Source organism: Solanum verrucosum, unplaced genomic scaffold (assembly GCF_900185275.1).
Source record: "Solanum verrucosum unplaced genomic scaffold, falcon-dt-bn FXZP01000103.1, whole genome shotgun sequence".
Lineage (NCBI taxonomy): Eukaryota > Viridiplantae > Streptophyta > Magnoliopsida > Solanales > Solanaceae > Solanum > Solanum verrucosum.
In genome coordinates, this window is record NW_026020048.1 from 1,157,042 (window position 1) to 1,172,902 (window position 15,861).

The following is a 15,861-nucleotide window of genomic DNA, read 5'->3' on the forward strand; positions in this document are numbered from 1 at the left end:
TTCTTCTCTTCTTCTCCCTTTGGACTCAGAGAGAACATCAGTTGAACCGGTATTTATCTTACTAAAACAAAGCAGACAGGATCTGGGTTCCGATTCTCTCGGAATCTTGATTCCATTTGAACTGTTAAAAACAAGAAAAAAGACTCAATTTTTGAACTGAAAAAGGGAGAAAGAATTGTTGAATCAGGATGGATTTGGAGGATGAATATGAACCCCAATACAATGTTGACGATGATGAAGAGGAGATAACCCAAGAAGATGCTTGGGCTGTGATTAGTGCTTACTTTGAAGAGAAGGGTCTTGTTCGTCAACAACTAGATTCGTTTGATGAGTTTATTCAGAACACGATGCAAGAAATTGTTGATGAATCTGCTGATATAGAGATCCGACCTGAGTCCCAGCATAACCCTGGTCACCAATCTGACTTTGCTGAGGTCCGTATTTGAATTTGGGAATTCTTTGAACAATTTTGAAACTGAGTAATACAGGGGTTTAGAGTGATGGGAGTGGAAGTAGTCTGTGAGGAGAGAGGGTTTGTGTTGTTTTGTTTTGGATTGGCGATTTATGTTTACTGGAATTGTCTGTTGGTTCAGTTCAATTAGGCGTTAGGTTTTTGTTAGGGTTTTCTTGGAGGAAGTATTTGTTGAACTAACTGATCGAAATTGGAAAAAAGATATACTAGGTAGTTAGAGAACTAACCATTCTATGAAAAAACATGAAAAATAGTTGGGTTAATGAAAATGAAGTAGAAGAACATGGTCGGATGGATTATGAAAGTGTTGGTTCAGCTCTATAAGGCATTAGTGGTTTTGGGGGTTTGTTGAAACAATTTAGACATAGGACTGCACTTATTTTGCAGGAAGTTAAAGTCTTTATCAAGGTTGATTGTGGTATTAAATTTGAACTCTGTGATTTATGTTGGTGAGGCTAGTTGCAGTTGAATTTTGTGGTATGAACTAGTGCATTCTTTCTAACAATTCTGGACAAGTATTTGATGTGGCAATTTGTCCAACATATCTGATGTTATGTTTTACCCAGGTTAAATTCTATTTGACAACAGAATCGTTAAACATTATCTAATGAAGCTTATTGAGCTTAGTCAGATGTGGTTCATTAACTCTGGGCTTTTTGATACTGAGTGAATACTTTCCTGGTTGAGATAGGGTACAGCCTGTACTAGCTAATTGCAAACCATGGTGGTGAAAGTTGTGATTTTTGACCTAAACGCAATATATCTTCTGCTAGTAAACAAATAAGTCTGTTCATGCCATGCATAGTTCTGTCTCTTATGGCAAAAGTTTTATACAAAGACTACAGTTTTGACTTTATTAATCATTCTTTTTGTGCAGACTATCTATAAAATCAATTTTGGTCAGATTTATTTGAGTAAGCCAATGATGACAGAGTCAGATGGTGAAACTGCTACCCTATTTCCAAAGGCTGCAAGGTTGAGGAATCTGACATATTCTGCTCCTTTGTATGTGGATGTCACGAAACGAGTCATCAAGAAAGGACATGATGGTGAAGAAGTTACTGAAACTCAGGACTTCACAAAAGTCTTTATTGGAAAGGTGAATAAACTGTAGTTTTGGATCCATATTTGAAATGCTGAGAGGTTTTGTGAAATTGTTATTGATGATTAAACTTGGTTTCATCTTCACTTGCAGGTTCCTATAATGCTGCGGTCAAGTTACTGCACATTATATCAAAATTCTGAGAAAGATCTAACAGAGCTTGGAGAATGTCCATTAGATCAAGGCGGGTATTTCATTATAAATGGAAGTGAAAAGGTCTTAATTGCTCAGGAGAAGATGAGCACGAACCATGTGTATGTCTTTAAGAAGAGGCAACCTAACAAATATGCCTTCGTTGCGGAAGTCAGGTCAATGGCAGAATCTCAAAACCGCCCGCCAAGTACTATGTTCGTGAGGATGCTCTCAAGGACTAGCGCAAAAGGGGTAATTGGCATTGCCTGAGACAAGCAATTTCATTCCTCTTTAGTTGTTGTTTGTTTCAATTGATTAAACTTATATATGTAACTGTTCTCTGTTGCTTTTAATGCTTCAGGGTTCCTCGGGCCAATACATTCGAGCGACACTTCCATATATCCGTACAGAGATTCCTATTATCATCGTGTTTCGAGCTCTAGGTTTTGTTGCTGATAAGGATATATTGGAACATATCTGTTATGATTTCAATGATACTCAAATGATGGAGTTGTTACGTCCGTCGTTGGAAGAAGCTTTTGTTATTCAAAACCAACAGGTACTTCTATTGGTGCTCGTGGTTCTTCCATTGACCTGTCCAAGCTCTTTCATTTTTTTGATGATGTTGCTGCTAAAATAGAAAGCTTATATGACGATGGGCTATTTCGATTCTACCTATTGTTGTTTGAGTTCGTTCCTTTATTATGTGATATTGTTAGGTTGCTCTTGACTACATCGGGAAAAGAGGGGCTACAGTTGGTGTTACAAGGGAAAAAAGGATTAAGTATGTATACTGAAGGTGCCTAAACTTCTAACTGTTCTTCTGACTTTTTGAAGCATGAGACTAAATGCTCCCAATCAATTTTTGTAGGTATGCCAAAGAGATTCTTCAGAAAGAAATGCTTCCTCATGTTGGGGTTGGAGAGTATTGTGAAACCAAGAAAGCTTATTATTTTGGGTAGGCCATCCTTTTTCTGTGTAGCCATATTTTTAAAGAAATGATGCATTAGTGATTTTCCCCCTTTTTAGTTAGTAGTGGAAGTGTTTCTCAGGATCTTGAACCTACTCATTTCAGGTATATCATCCACCGGCTTTTGTTATGTGCGCTTGGCCGAAGGGCTGAGGATGATAGGGATCATTATGGAAATAAGAGACTGGATCTTGCTGGTCCTTTGCTTGGTGGGCTGTTTCGGATGGTAGGTTTGTTCTTATTTATAATTTGGTTTACACTGTTATGTACATCGTTTCTTATCTCTGTTTCTTGGGTTCCGTCTTTCGATGCAGCTCTTTAGAAAGTTGACAAGGGATGTTAGAGGCTATGTGCAAAAGGTAAATGCACAGACCTTTTGATTACGGCGTCATTGGGTGAATATTTTCTTTGTGCCGACTGTTCTTATTGTTTGTGGGTCCTTCAGTGTGTTGACAATGGAAAAGATGTAAATCTCCAATTTGCAATCAAAGCTAAGACCATTACCAGTGGGCTGAAATACTCTCTTGCTACTGGAAACTGGGGGCAAGCTAATGCAGCGGGTACAAGGGCTGGTGTTTCGCAGGTCAGCTAATTATTCAGTTGGTTGACAACATTATTTGATCGACCTTCTCCTCGATAAATAATTTTGTTTGTTGATATGCCCCAGGTGCTGAATCGTCTGACTTATGCCTCTACTTTGTCTCACTTGCGACGGTTGAATTCCCCTATTGGACGAGAAGGTTATTGACTTTTTCTCTATACCACTGTTTTGCCTATGAAATATGTGGTTCTAGTTCTACTTTCTGATAGTATTTTGATGTAACTCGCTTCCTCTGGATCAATAATTTGTGACCTAATCTCATGCTAGTAGGGGGTTTTGCTAAATCACGTCCTATTAATCTTTCAAAGAACACACCAAAGCAAATGGAGAAGTTACAATAGGGGTGTAAGAAACTTGGGAGCAGTAGTGGGTTTATTTGGAAAGAATCAAGTGTTGAGTTGTGGGTTGGTGGTAAACAGAGAGCCCACTGCCCCACTCTACCCATTCCTCTATATTCATTTACATGGGATCTTACTCCTGTCAATTTTTTTTTTAGTTAGTTATTACAAGTTCAGCTTCCTTTTATTTTTTTCTTTGTTACTTAGATTTTATATGTTTGTTTACCAGGGAAACTGGCCAAACCAAGGCAATTGCATAATTCACAGTGGGGAATGATGTGTCCTGCAGAAACACCAGAGGGCCAAGTAAGTAACTGCTCTCCTGTGGAGGTTCTGTTATGCCAGGATGTGGCTAGATTAGCCCCTCCCTTTCTACCACCCCAAATAAAAACCTGTATAATGCAAATAGGAATAAGATTCTTCGGAGACTGATTCATCCTTGTGATCTTATTAGGCATGTGGGCTGGTGAAGAATCTAGCTTTAATGGTTTATATAACAGTTGGTTCAGCGGCATATCCAATTTTGGAGTTTTTGGAAGAGTGGGGTACTGAGAACTTTGAGGTGAGCAAGATCTCAGTGTGTCAGGATGTTTGTGGTTCAGCTTAATTATGCTGTATTTTCTTTACTATTTTAAGTGTGATGATGATATGATCTTTCCTTGCTCACCATTGCTTTTTCTGTAAATCTAGGAAATTTCTCCTGCAGTTATTCCACAGGCTACAAAGATCTTTGTCAATGGTACCTGGGTGGGAATTCATCGTGATCCTGACATGTTGGTGAGAACATTGAGACGACTTAGGAGACGGGTAAGAAACAATCTACACTAATTTTGAGTGGATGACACTACTTGTGCAGTACAAAGCATATAGCGGAGGGTGTTATAATTACATTGTAATTTCTTGATAAAAAAATAATTACATAGTAATCTAGAAAACATCCATATGATGTCAGTTATACATACCTTTGATTATTTTTTTTACATTATTGCAATGCTCCCGGCCAACCATTTTAAACATATGAGTTGGAAGTATGTATTTTGATATAACAGAGATCTTGGAAATGTACTACTCGCGGCTACTCTTCCTTACAAACTGACACTATCTAATTGCTTCTACTGAGTTCTCTGGTCTCACCCCCTAAGTACCCTCTTTAAACACTCATGGTCTTGTAAATATTATCACTACATTTTCTTTGGGGTTTTTTTTTTTTGCGTAAGTGCCCATGTTTCTGATTTATGCAGGTTGACGTCAATACTGAGGTTGGGGTGGTCCGTGATATCCGTTTGAAAGAACTTCGAATTTATACCGACTATGGCAGGTGCAGTCGTCCATTGTTTATTGTGGAAAAGCAAAGGCTGATGATCAAGAAGAAGGATATTCAAACATTGCAACAACGGGTATGCTAATGGCTCTCTTGCCCCCTTCATTGCTATCTTTTGTTGCTTCGATCACACTCAAGTTAGCTTGGAAGTTTGAACTTCTCTCTGCTTCAGGTACTTACATATTCAGTGTTCTTTTTTCAGGAATCACCTGACGAGGGTGGCTGGCACGATTTGGTGGCTAAGGGATACATTGAGTATATTGACACTGAAGAGGAAGAGACAACGATGATTAGCATGACTATAAATGTGAGAAGTCAACAGAGGTCTTCCTATTCTAACAGTTTCTGCTGATTATGCTGAGATACTGACACCATATGTTAATGTTTCCAGGATCTTGTGCAAGCACGCCTTAATCCTGGCGACGCTTATTCTGATACCTATACTCATTGCGAAATTCACCCATCACTAATATTGGGTGTCTGTGCATCAATTATTCCGTTTCCTGATCATAATCAGGTGAGTCATGTTTTGGTTGTGACTTCTCTTGTCAAAGTTGCCTCTGATCTTCTAATCTAATGTGCTTATTTGATGTTTTATCAGTCTCCCCGTAATACTTATCAGTCAGCTATGGGTAAGCAAGCCATGGGGATTTATGTCACCAACTACCAATTTCGGATGGTAGGTAGCTACTTATTTCTCTCCATAATATTTGGGAGGTTTTTGTTTCAATATGACAAGGTGACAATTTTATTTTCTTCTGGCAGGACACATTGGCCTATGTGCTTTATTATCCTCAGAAGCCTCTTGTCACAACACGAGCCATGGAACACTTGCATTTTAGGCAACTACCTGCGGGCATCAACGCAATTGTCGCCATCTCCTGCTATTCTGGATACAATCAAGAGGATTCTGTCATTATGAATCAGTCATCGATTGATCGTGGGTTTTTCCGATCTCTATTTTTCCGTTCGTACAGGGACGAGGAGAAAAAGATGGGGACATTGGTCAAGGAGGACTTTGGACGTCCTGATAGAGCTACTACTATGGGTATGCGCCATGGTTCGTACGATAAGTTGGATGACGATGGTCTTGCCCCTCCAGGAACTAGAGTTTCTGGTGAGGATGTTATCATTGGGAAGACAACTCCCATTTCTCAGGATGATGCGCAAGGGCAAGCCTCTCGCTATACGAGGAAAGATCACAGTACCAGTCTTCGCCATAGTGAAACTGGAATGGTGGATCAGGTTCTATTAACAACAAATGCTGACGGGCTCAGATTTGTTAAAGTGAGGGTCAGATCAGTCCGTATTCCTCAAATTGGGGACAAGTTTAGCAGTAGACATGGTCAGAAGGGAACAGTCGGCATGACATATACACAAGAAGATATGCCATGGACCGTGGAAGGCATTAGTCCTGATATTATTGTGAATCCTCATGCTATTCCTTCTCGAATGACTATTGGTCAGCTGATTGAATGTATTATGGGGAAGGTTGCTGCACACATGGGAAAAGAAGGTGATGCCACTCCCTTTACAGATGTTACTGTCGATAACATCAGCAAAGCTCTGCATAAATGTGGTTACCAGATGCGTGGTTTTGAGACCATGTACAATGGTCATACTGGGCGGCGGCTTAGTGCAATGATATTCCTTGGTCCCACGTACTACCAGCGCCTGAAGCATATGGTTGATGACAAGATTCATTCTAGAGGCAGAGGCCCTGTGCAAATCCTCACAAGGCAGCCTGCGGAAGGTCGGTCACGTGATGGTGGTCTTCGTTTTGGAGAGATGGAGCGAGATTGTATGATTGCTCACGGTGCTGCTCATTTTCTCAAGGAGCGGTTATTTGACCAAAGCGATGCATACAGAGTTCACGTTTGTGAGCGCTGTGGGCTGATAGCCATTGCCAACCTCAAGAAGAATTCTTTCGAATGCAGAGGTTGCAAGAACAAAACTGATATCGTCCAGGTAATCATTTTCTCTCTGCTCCTACTTTTGCGCACCCACAACACATCACATGTACACTGGACTGGCTCAGGGATGCTCTGCTCTTTACAGTTTACACCACACATGTCAAATAGTCGTTCTTTTCTGTTGTGGTCTTAAAACTCACGGTCGCCTCTGTTGGTGCAGGTTCACATTCCCTATGCATGCAAATTGCTTTTCCAGGAGCTAATGGCTATGGCTATAGCTCCAAGAATGCTTACAAAGGATGTCAAGCTAGCCAAAGATCAAAAGAAGAAAGCAGCTTGATTAATTTAGTCCATTCCGAGAAAAAAGTTGCCTATTTTATAGATTGAAAGGTTTTACTTTACCAGTAGTCAGTTTTTCATCCACAATATGTGGATCGACTACTACTTATTGGTTTTAGAATGGTTGTAGTATCTAGTGAGAACAACATCCTTATGAGCCCAGCAGGTACTGTGGTTTCAAGGATGGAGTAATTCTCACATGTAAAATATAAGTAATATTTATATCTGAAGTTTCTCTTCGAAAAACTCCTGCTTTTCATGTATAAGAGGCTCTTCGTTAGTCTTGCATCAAATTGAATGAGTTGAAGCTTTTCAGTTTTGACAATGAAAAATGAGTGCAACTGTTTTTGCTTTACTAAATCCTGTAATTAGAGTCCAGAGATGTTATGACTATTGCACATGAATGTATTTCTAGTTTACATGTATGAACAGTGAACACATGTGATAAAACCATGAATCAAGAATGAAAAATAGAAAATGGGAAACAAGCAAAGTTAAAATGGATTGGGATGTCGTATAATTACAAGTATTGATTACAAAATGGAGCTTAATCCCATTCTCCTTATCTTTTTTAAATAATCTATTAACAGAACAACTACGTCGTTGGTTTTATATTAGTTGACACACTTTTCCTTTGTATATTCATTAAGAGTTATAAATGAAAAATACTACTATTTACTACGAATTTATTCTGTATCTCTCCCCAAGAAATTATACTTTATTTATGAATAACGCTAAACTAATTTCATTTAAAAAATATTTAATACTAAAACAAAAATAATATAAAAATAATTAATAATAGCTTGATTTTATAAAATGGAAAGGGTCAAAACCACCCTTTAACTATTCGAAATAGATTAAGTATGTCTTTCGGCTCAAAGTACCCTTTCCGTCTTACTATTGGACCAGACTTACCTTTTATTTAACGGAAGAGCATGTGGTATCCCATGTGTGTATTAATATGCCACATAGACCTCCACTTGTGCACGCTCACCCCCACCCACCTCCACATAGACGTTCTAAGAGCCCTAATTTCACCATTTTCCCACATTTCATCCTTTTCTTAAAAAAGACCTAAAGAAGCTTCCTTTCGCCAGACCTAATTTCACTCTGAAGATTTATGCAACAACATTATTTAGAGAATAATGTGTGCAACAGAATCTGATAGATTTCTTTGTTACATTCCATTATTAGCAAAAAAACAAAAAGAGTTGATGAGAATTGACCTGATTGGACTCGATCACCCATTGTAAACTCTATCAAAGCTTCCTTCTTCAAGAAGATAATCACCTCGGAAATTTTTTGTTGTAGTTGCTAAATCACGAAATATAAAAGTCTTGGCTGCAATTTGGTTGGACCCTGCCTCTTTATTAACTTTCTTTGTGCGTAATGAATTCTTTGCTTCAACTTATCTAAAGACGAGCAAAAAATAGAAAAGTAAACAAAAGCATGGCACTAAATGAGGCAACTAGTGTTCATAAATAAGAAGGATGATTGACAAGCAAGGAAAAATGACATCTAAACTTTTTTATTGGTGAAAGGAATCTTCCGTGGGTCTTTTTTAAGAAAATGATGAAATTAGGGCTCATAAAACGTCTATGTGGAGGTGGGTCGGGTGGACGTGCACATGTGGAGGACTATGTGGCATATTAATACACACATGAAAGGCCACATAACTCTTCCGTTAAACAGAAGGGTAAGTCTGGTCCTATAGTAACACAAGAAGAGTATTTTAAGCTGAAAAATATATTTCGAATAGTTGAAGGGTAGTTTTGATCCTGGTTTATAAAATGTCAAGTCAAGTATGTATTTAAGCACTTGAGTTTTCTACCAAAAAAAGTAGTACTCTGTAAAAACCTATATTCATCAGATGTAAATTAGTGCTAAATCCCTAAACCCAAATCGCTGTAAGAGCAAAAAAAAAAAAAATGGAAGAAAAGTTGAGCAACATCGAAAATCAGCAAGTAGATGATGAAGAAGAAGAAGAGGGTCCACCACCTGGTTTCGACTCTTTAGCTGTACCATCGCAAAACACCAATGTCGTCATAGATGAAGATGATGATGAAGGACCACCTCCAGGTTGGCCATCAATTCCTCAGCAACACAATCTCCAGGTGAGATTAATCATAAAACACTAAAATGGGTGTCAATTTAATTTTTTTTTTCTCTTGAGTCATCTGTATTGATTTATATGTATTATGTTGATGAAATTCAGTTTCAGTGCTGTCCCCCTTTTAGTTTATGTATGTAAAGAGGTACATTCATAGGTCAAAAGATGGGAAATTAGTGAAAGGTTGAGTCTTGATGCCATATGAGTACTTGTCAATCATGAAAAGAACATTAAGATTTTCCTAGAAGTTATGTTATTAATTTTGTGGGAATTTGTCTTTGATTTATTTGAAGACTATCTATATTGTTGAATTTGATCTTTATTGGCTTTTATGGATTACCTGTTTTGTGCTTGTGAATTTGATTGCCCTCAAGAGTTGGAAATTTCTTAGAACTTGAGGCTATAGCAATATATATATATATATATCATTAAAACATTGAAAGGAAAAAAAAGAAGAGGAAATAGTTAATGAAGAAGTGTTTTGCATAGTGAATACAAATCTATTTGATTCTACATATACACAAAGGTAACTCGTGAACAGACTACTGATGTAGAGATGGGGAGCAAAGAACACGAATCGGAAGATGATGAAGATGGTCCGCCACCTGGGTGGAACACTGTAATCCCACAGAAAAAATTGCCTTCTTCACCGCCAACAATAGAAGCAGTTACTTGTGGTAAGTCGTTAACTTTACCGTCAAATTACTTTCTTCTCTGTCCCCTCTCTTGCTGGCTCCCTCTCTTTTCCCCCTTGCACACAAACAAAACACCCATCTTTCTTTGCCTATTTTTCCAGGTCACATCTTCCTATTGTATCTGATACAGTGACAGAGATATTTTCTGAGCCTGCAAAAGTTTTTGAAATAGAGTAGTAAAAACATAAGTTGCTCGGACTGGGGTGTGGGTGTCCGATACGGGTGCGGATCTAGAGGTCGGATCTTTCATGATCTAATTTTTAAGATTCCGGGATATGGATCCATGTATGGATACGGGTTGGGGATTCACCTAAAAATAATTAAAATATCTAAAAATAGAGTTATAAAACCTAAATTATTAGATATTATGTGGAGAACTTGAGGAGAATCCTGGAAGGAGATTTAAGGAAAAGGAGTGACATAAAAGTTTCTATATAAAAGGTATTCCATTTTCTTCAATTTCACCTTAGCTTTAGTATTGTTTATAGAAATCATTAAAATTATCTAGAATTTCCCCATCGATTTTGATCAAAGTACCCAAAATTGGTTGACCAAATCGGACACGGACACGGATCCCACACCCACACCCATGTCATGTCGACACGGGTGCGGCACCAAAAGTGAAGAGTCCGAGCAACTTAGGTAAAAACATTAGAATTGCTTTTAAATAGAATTGTCAGCTCCACTAGATTAATGCCTATTATTTTCGTGGTAAACAAATCTTAAAAGATTGTGGTCGGCCTTCTTTCAGATCTATGCTAGATTGGTTCTTGAACCTTAACTCTTCAAATTATGCGTAGATGTAATTTTGGAAGGCAATGAACATGAACCATGTGGAAACATTAAGACTGTTGGTGACACCTTCTTTCAATTTTCTTGTTTTTATTTTTATTTTTTATGTTGCATCTTTTGAAGAGATAATCATTTTGAAATGCTTTACTTGAGCCGAGGGTCCATGAGAAGCAGCCTCTCCACCTGCACAAGGTTGGGATAAGGTCTGCGTAACATCACCCTCCCTAGACCCCACTTCTGGGATTACACTGCGTGTTGTTGTTTTAAAGATATAATCACGCGGGACCACTATTTGGCTCTTGTAACTTCATTCATACTGACTACCATTTATGTAGCTTCTTTTGCACTTATGTGCTTGTTGGTTGTCACATTTGCTATGATGTTACTTAACTATATACTGATGGTGTTTTTCCTTGCTTATTTGTTTTCAATGTGCTTTAACTCAGACTACGCTGTTGAGTTACTGTAGAAGGGGATAACTCCATAAAAGAAAATTAGTATAAGCTTACTATAATAAACATTACCAGTTTTTAAAAAAATACTATAAGCTTACTATAATATGCTTTTTGGTTCTTATGTAATGTCTCTTAAAGGTTTGCAATTCACTAGCTTATTCTTGCCAAGCAATTAATTTAGCCAATTGGAAGTATTAGTATGGAGGGCTTATGGTCCCACATTAGTATCTTATGTATTAAGGATGCTCTTAAATGAATGAGCTTAGATGATATTTTCATCTAGTTGTTGAGCAAGATTATGAGGAACTTGGGGATGGATAAGTCTTCTTTATTTGTTTGGTTCATAAGATTTAACATTCTGACTTTCAGATATAGAAATGGAGAAGAAAGAAGAAATCATTAAAAATGAAGATAATGGTCCACTGCCAAGATGGCAGTTGACCCCTAAACTACCCCCGCTACAAACATCTACACCACCATCAAGGACACAAGGAGCTTCTCTTGAAGGTGAGTCCTTTCCTTTTCACTCAGATGAGTATCCATGTTCACAAGTGCAATTGGTATATGCTAAAATACACTAATATCTTTTACTTGCCATATGTACATGCATACTTGGGTTTTTTTCATTGTTTCTGAATTAGTCCACAATACCAATTGGGCTTCGTTTATGTAACAGACCTTCAGTGTAAGTTCATACTTATTGATCAGTAAGGTATGAGAGATGACATGCCCCAGTGTCTTTGTGTTGATTGAAACTAAGGTGGGCCAAACTGCGAAGAAATTAATTCCATAGAACACGTCAAAAAGACAAGTGATGAATTATTATATTCAAGATAAGAGAATAATCAAGAGATAATAAAAGCTAATTCTTGCCAAACGACTAATATAATCAATTGAAAGTAACTCTATGCAAGGCTTGTGATAGCATTAGTATCTTCTGTGTTATGGATGCCCTCATGTGTGCTTAGATGTTGGCTTCATCTAGTTGTCACTTTGTCCAGTATGAGGAATTTGGGGATGCGTGAGTTCTTTATATTTGGTTCATCAGAATTAGCCTTCTGACTTTCAGATATAGAAATGGAGAAGAAAGAGGAAGCCGTTGAAGATGAAGATAATGGTCCACCGCAAGGATGGCAATTGACCCCTCAACTACCGCCGCTACAGACATCTACACCACCATCAGGGATACAAGGAGCACCTCTTGCTGGTGAGTCCTTTTTTTACTCAGATTTGAAATGTCCATGCTTACAAGTTCAATTGGTATGTGCTAAAATACACTAGTCTCAATTACTTGCCATATGGACACAAGCTTGTGTTTTTCTGATATAGTTACCAATCGAACCTCGTTTATGTAACAGACCTTCAGTGTAAGTTCATGCTTGTTGATCAGTATGGTAAGAGAGGTGGGTATGACCCTGTGTCTTTGTGTTGATTGAAACTGCTGGTGGGATGTGTAAGGAGGCCAAACTGAGAAGAAATTAATTCCATTGAGCATGTAGAAATGACTAGTGATTAAGTATATTCAAAATATGAAAATAATCAGTGGACAATACAAACAACAGTGTGGCTCAATCCCAACTAGTAGGGTCGTCTATACGAGTCCTCCATATCCATTCTGCTCTATATGGGCTCTATTTCATTCCAATATTCAATTATTGTCTATTAAGACAAATTAGGGGTTAATATGTGGAAAAAGTTCTAGCTGTTGGAGGATTTGGCATTTAAGGTATTCCTGGTATGGCCAAAATTTATAAGCATTAAAGCATGAGAGGTTCTCATTAATTAAACAAAGTTTTTAAGAAAAATATTTAGGGGTTCATAGCTTAAAGGCTTGTAGCTCTTTAAAAGTCTGGATTAGCGGTATCAAATTTGACATTTGGTTCCTTTGGAGCCAACCTTTGACTATTTCTGCCTTCTAACCTTAACCTATGAGTTAGCAATTTGACTCAATTGCCTGAGTCCTGATGTTTCAAACATATATACAAGTTTGACCTATAGATTTTTTGTTCCGATGTTGTGCATGTAGATAGCAAAGTGGCTAGCAGCTGCTGATATGTCCATTCCATATAAGAAATTATATCTGGGTTTGTTGCTAATTTTGTAGTGGACAAATTCTATTTATTCAGTATCCTTAAAGTTTTGTAACTAGCTAACATTAGCTTTTGTAGACGTTGAAATGGCGAGCAACCAGGACTGTGATGTTGAAAAGGAAGGACATCCACTGGGATCAGAATCCGTTCCTATGAATGGACATTCATCACCACCTACACCACCACCTCAGTCGTCATCATCAGTTGCTTCTTCTGGTAAACTGTACTACAATGCCTTAAAATAACATACAAGTATATATAATGAGTAGTAGAGCAGTGAACCTCTGTTTCATGCCAAGGAGTTCAAGATAAGATTGACTTAATTGTATTGTGTCGTTTGAGTTTCTTGATCTACTAGTGCATTTAGTATGTATAGCTTTTCGGTGGACATTTTTGGGGATACTGATGAAACTGTTCACCAATCAGAAATGGAGTTGGGTCGCAAACAAGAAGGCACAAAGAATGAGGAGGAAAGGCCCCAAAGTGAAAAGCAACCAATGTCGCATTTACTACCGATGAAACCTTTAGTGCCTCAAGCCTCATCACATGTTGCAACAGTTTCTTCCGGTCAGTTCTTTTCACAGAGCATAACAGACTTATAGTTCATCTCATCCAATTTAGTCAGTTTATTTATGAGATGCTTTGAACAAAACACATTATGTAATTAAGTTATGATGCAGTTATGGGTCAGATGGTATGTGGTGGTTGCCGACAGTTACTTTCTTATCCACAAGGGGCTAAATTGGTGAAGTGTTCATGCTGCCAGACCGTCAATCTTGTGCTAGAAGGTTTCTGCTTCCTCTTTTATACTAAAATGGATTCTTACAGTCCTTGACATTTTCCCCTTCTAGTCACAAAATCAGATATATTCTAGTGAAGATATTTCAATTTATCATTGGTAGGTTGGTAGGTTGCCCCCTATATAAGTTTTGTTGAATCATGACACGTGCCAAATTTGCTGAAAAGATAACATATACAATAACTTCTAATTGACAATATGAACAGTTAGTTTTCTCCATGCTTTTTATTCAGGGATCCGCTTTTGGTAAATCGGAGCCCTGCCAATTATCAATATGTTTAAGTACCTTAGTAACAACTGATGTAAAATAACCGTGTGGTGCACCTTCATTCTGATTTTTCCTTCTGATACTGTAAGTTTTGTTTCTATTGTGAACTGGTATACCAGACCTCTCATAATTGGATAGAGAGGAAATAAGATACAGACATTTTCTTCACTTTCTTGTTTTCATGGATCCGTACAACTATCCTGAAGAATTTGATGGTTGAAAACCGTCGACTCATTTCTATGGGGAGCTTACTCACATGGTTCTGATTGTTATCACTGCAGCTCATGAGGTTGGACAAGTTAAGTGTGGGGGTTGTGCAGTGCTGCTCATGTATGCGTATGGGGCGCCATCAGTTAGATGTTCCTCTTGTCGCCACATGACAAAAATTGGGGTATGGACTTCATTTCTTCAGAAATACTTGTGCAGTCATGTCAATTAATCATATGATATTTTTTTTTTGGGTATCTGCATTTCTCTTTTGAAAAACTTAGCCTGGAGCTGATATGTCATTAAGTCCTATTATACTTGTTAGCATGCACCACATGTTAAGGTGGGATATATGCGAGATGTCCTATGTATTATGGCCCTTTAACATGTTGCGGACAGCACTTGTAGTATAAATTTTAAGCTAGAAATTTCACAACACACGCATGATTTATATGTATATTTTCTGTGATTTTGGAAATTAAATCGCGTCCTAAATTGCCCTCCTTTTTGTCGATCTTGACTTTTGAGACATCTGAACTTTTCTCCTGCACATCCAGGCCCACAACCGACGACCACCTCAGTCAGTGCAACAGCCTCGAAGAAGACATCCTTCCTACCAAGTTCATTAGCTTGCTTATCTTGATCTGATTTTGGGGAATCCATCATGTAGATGCATTGTTTATATGAAACTTCTGGGCTAGTTAGATGACATCAGGGTACTGCTTGCTTCATGGCTTTGGCATTTCCCTTGGCTTTGTAAAATCTTTACCGTATTAGAAATCTGGAACAATCCTTTTCTATTTAAAAATTCAATATGGAATAGAGTCAAATTTCTGAATGTTGGTGACACTAGTTTTGGAAGTTTAGTTTCGCCTCATCGAGCTCGGAACCCGGTTAACCAGTGTGCAATTTATAGGAGTGAAGATCGAGGACTTTATTGCACTCCTTAAATCTGCAATGATATCTCTATATCTTGAAGTTAATTGCACAATGATTTTTCTATTTATTTTGAAGTTAATATCAGGTGGTTTCTACACAAGTAATATTCTCTCACAAGTTGGATTACTGTTTAACCACTACTTGCAGCTATGCGCAACACAGAAACATTTGTAAAAAACGACAATCATTGCCTATTGCAATATTTTGTTGGGAAGAAAGAAAAACAGAAGTTGAGCAGCGGAAGAATTAGAACATCTATATTATTTACTACATCTCGAATCAGTATTTAGAGTCAACACTAGACTGCCCTACTACGTT

The 15,861-nt window shown here is 37.9% G+C and overlaps 2 protein-coding genes across 5 annotated transcripts; both read left to right on the plus strand.

Annotated features, from left to right (window-relative positions):
* Window positions 1-41: 41 nt before the first annotated feature.
* On the plus strand, window positions 42-7,197 carry LOC125822680 (DNA-directed RNA polymerase II subunit RPB2). The gene is made up of 19 exons (XM_049502111.1): window positions 42-434; window positions 1,350-1,571; window positions 1,668-1,958; window positions 2,068-2,265; window positions 2,426-2,490; window positions 2,578-2,664; window positions 2,782-2,902; window positions 2,991-3,035; window positions 3,122-3,259; window positions 3,344-3,416; window positions 3,845-3,921; window positions 4,070-4,177; window positions 4,306-4,422; window positions 4,857-5,012; window positions 5,139-5,243; window positions 5,328-5,453; window positions 5,538-5,615; window positions 5,702-6,904; window positions 7,070-7,197. The coding sequence occupies exons 1-19, from the start codon at window positions 189-191 to the stop codon at window positions 7,187-7,189; spliced, it is 3,576 nt and encodes a 1,191-aa protein (XP_049358068.1). The 5' UTR covers window positions 42-188; the 3' UTR covers window positions 7,190-7,197.
* Window positions 7,198-9,045: 1,848 nt separating this feature from the next.
* Window positions 9,046-15,587, plus strand: LOC125822710 (uncharacterized). 4 transcript variants are annotated; one of them, XM_049502146.1, is made up of 9 exons: window positions 9,046-9,302; window positions 9,840-9,975; window positions 11,610-11,747; window positions 12,310-12,447; window positions 13,409-13,546; window positions 13,757-13,897; window positions 14,011-14,118; window positions 14,679-14,788; window positions 15,162-15,393. In XM_049502146.1, the coding sequence occupies exons 1-9, from the start codon at window positions 9,117-9,119 to the stop codon at window positions 15,231-15,233; spliced, it is 1,167 nt and encodes a 388-aa protein (XP_049358103.1). In that variant the 5' UTR covers window positions 9,046-9,116; the 3' UTR covers window positions 15,234-15,393. The 4 variants fall into 4 exon arrangements, with proteins under 4 accessions (XP_049358103.1, XP_049358102.1, XP_049358104.1 ...); XM_049502145.1 differs by having other exon boundaries at window positions 9,063-9,302; window positions 13,400-13,546; window positions 15,162-15,587; XM_049502148.1 differs by having other exon boundaries at window positions 9,138-9,302; window positions 9,853-9,975; window positions 13,400-13,546.
* The last annotated feature ends 274 nt before the right edge of the window (window positions 15,588-15,861 follow it).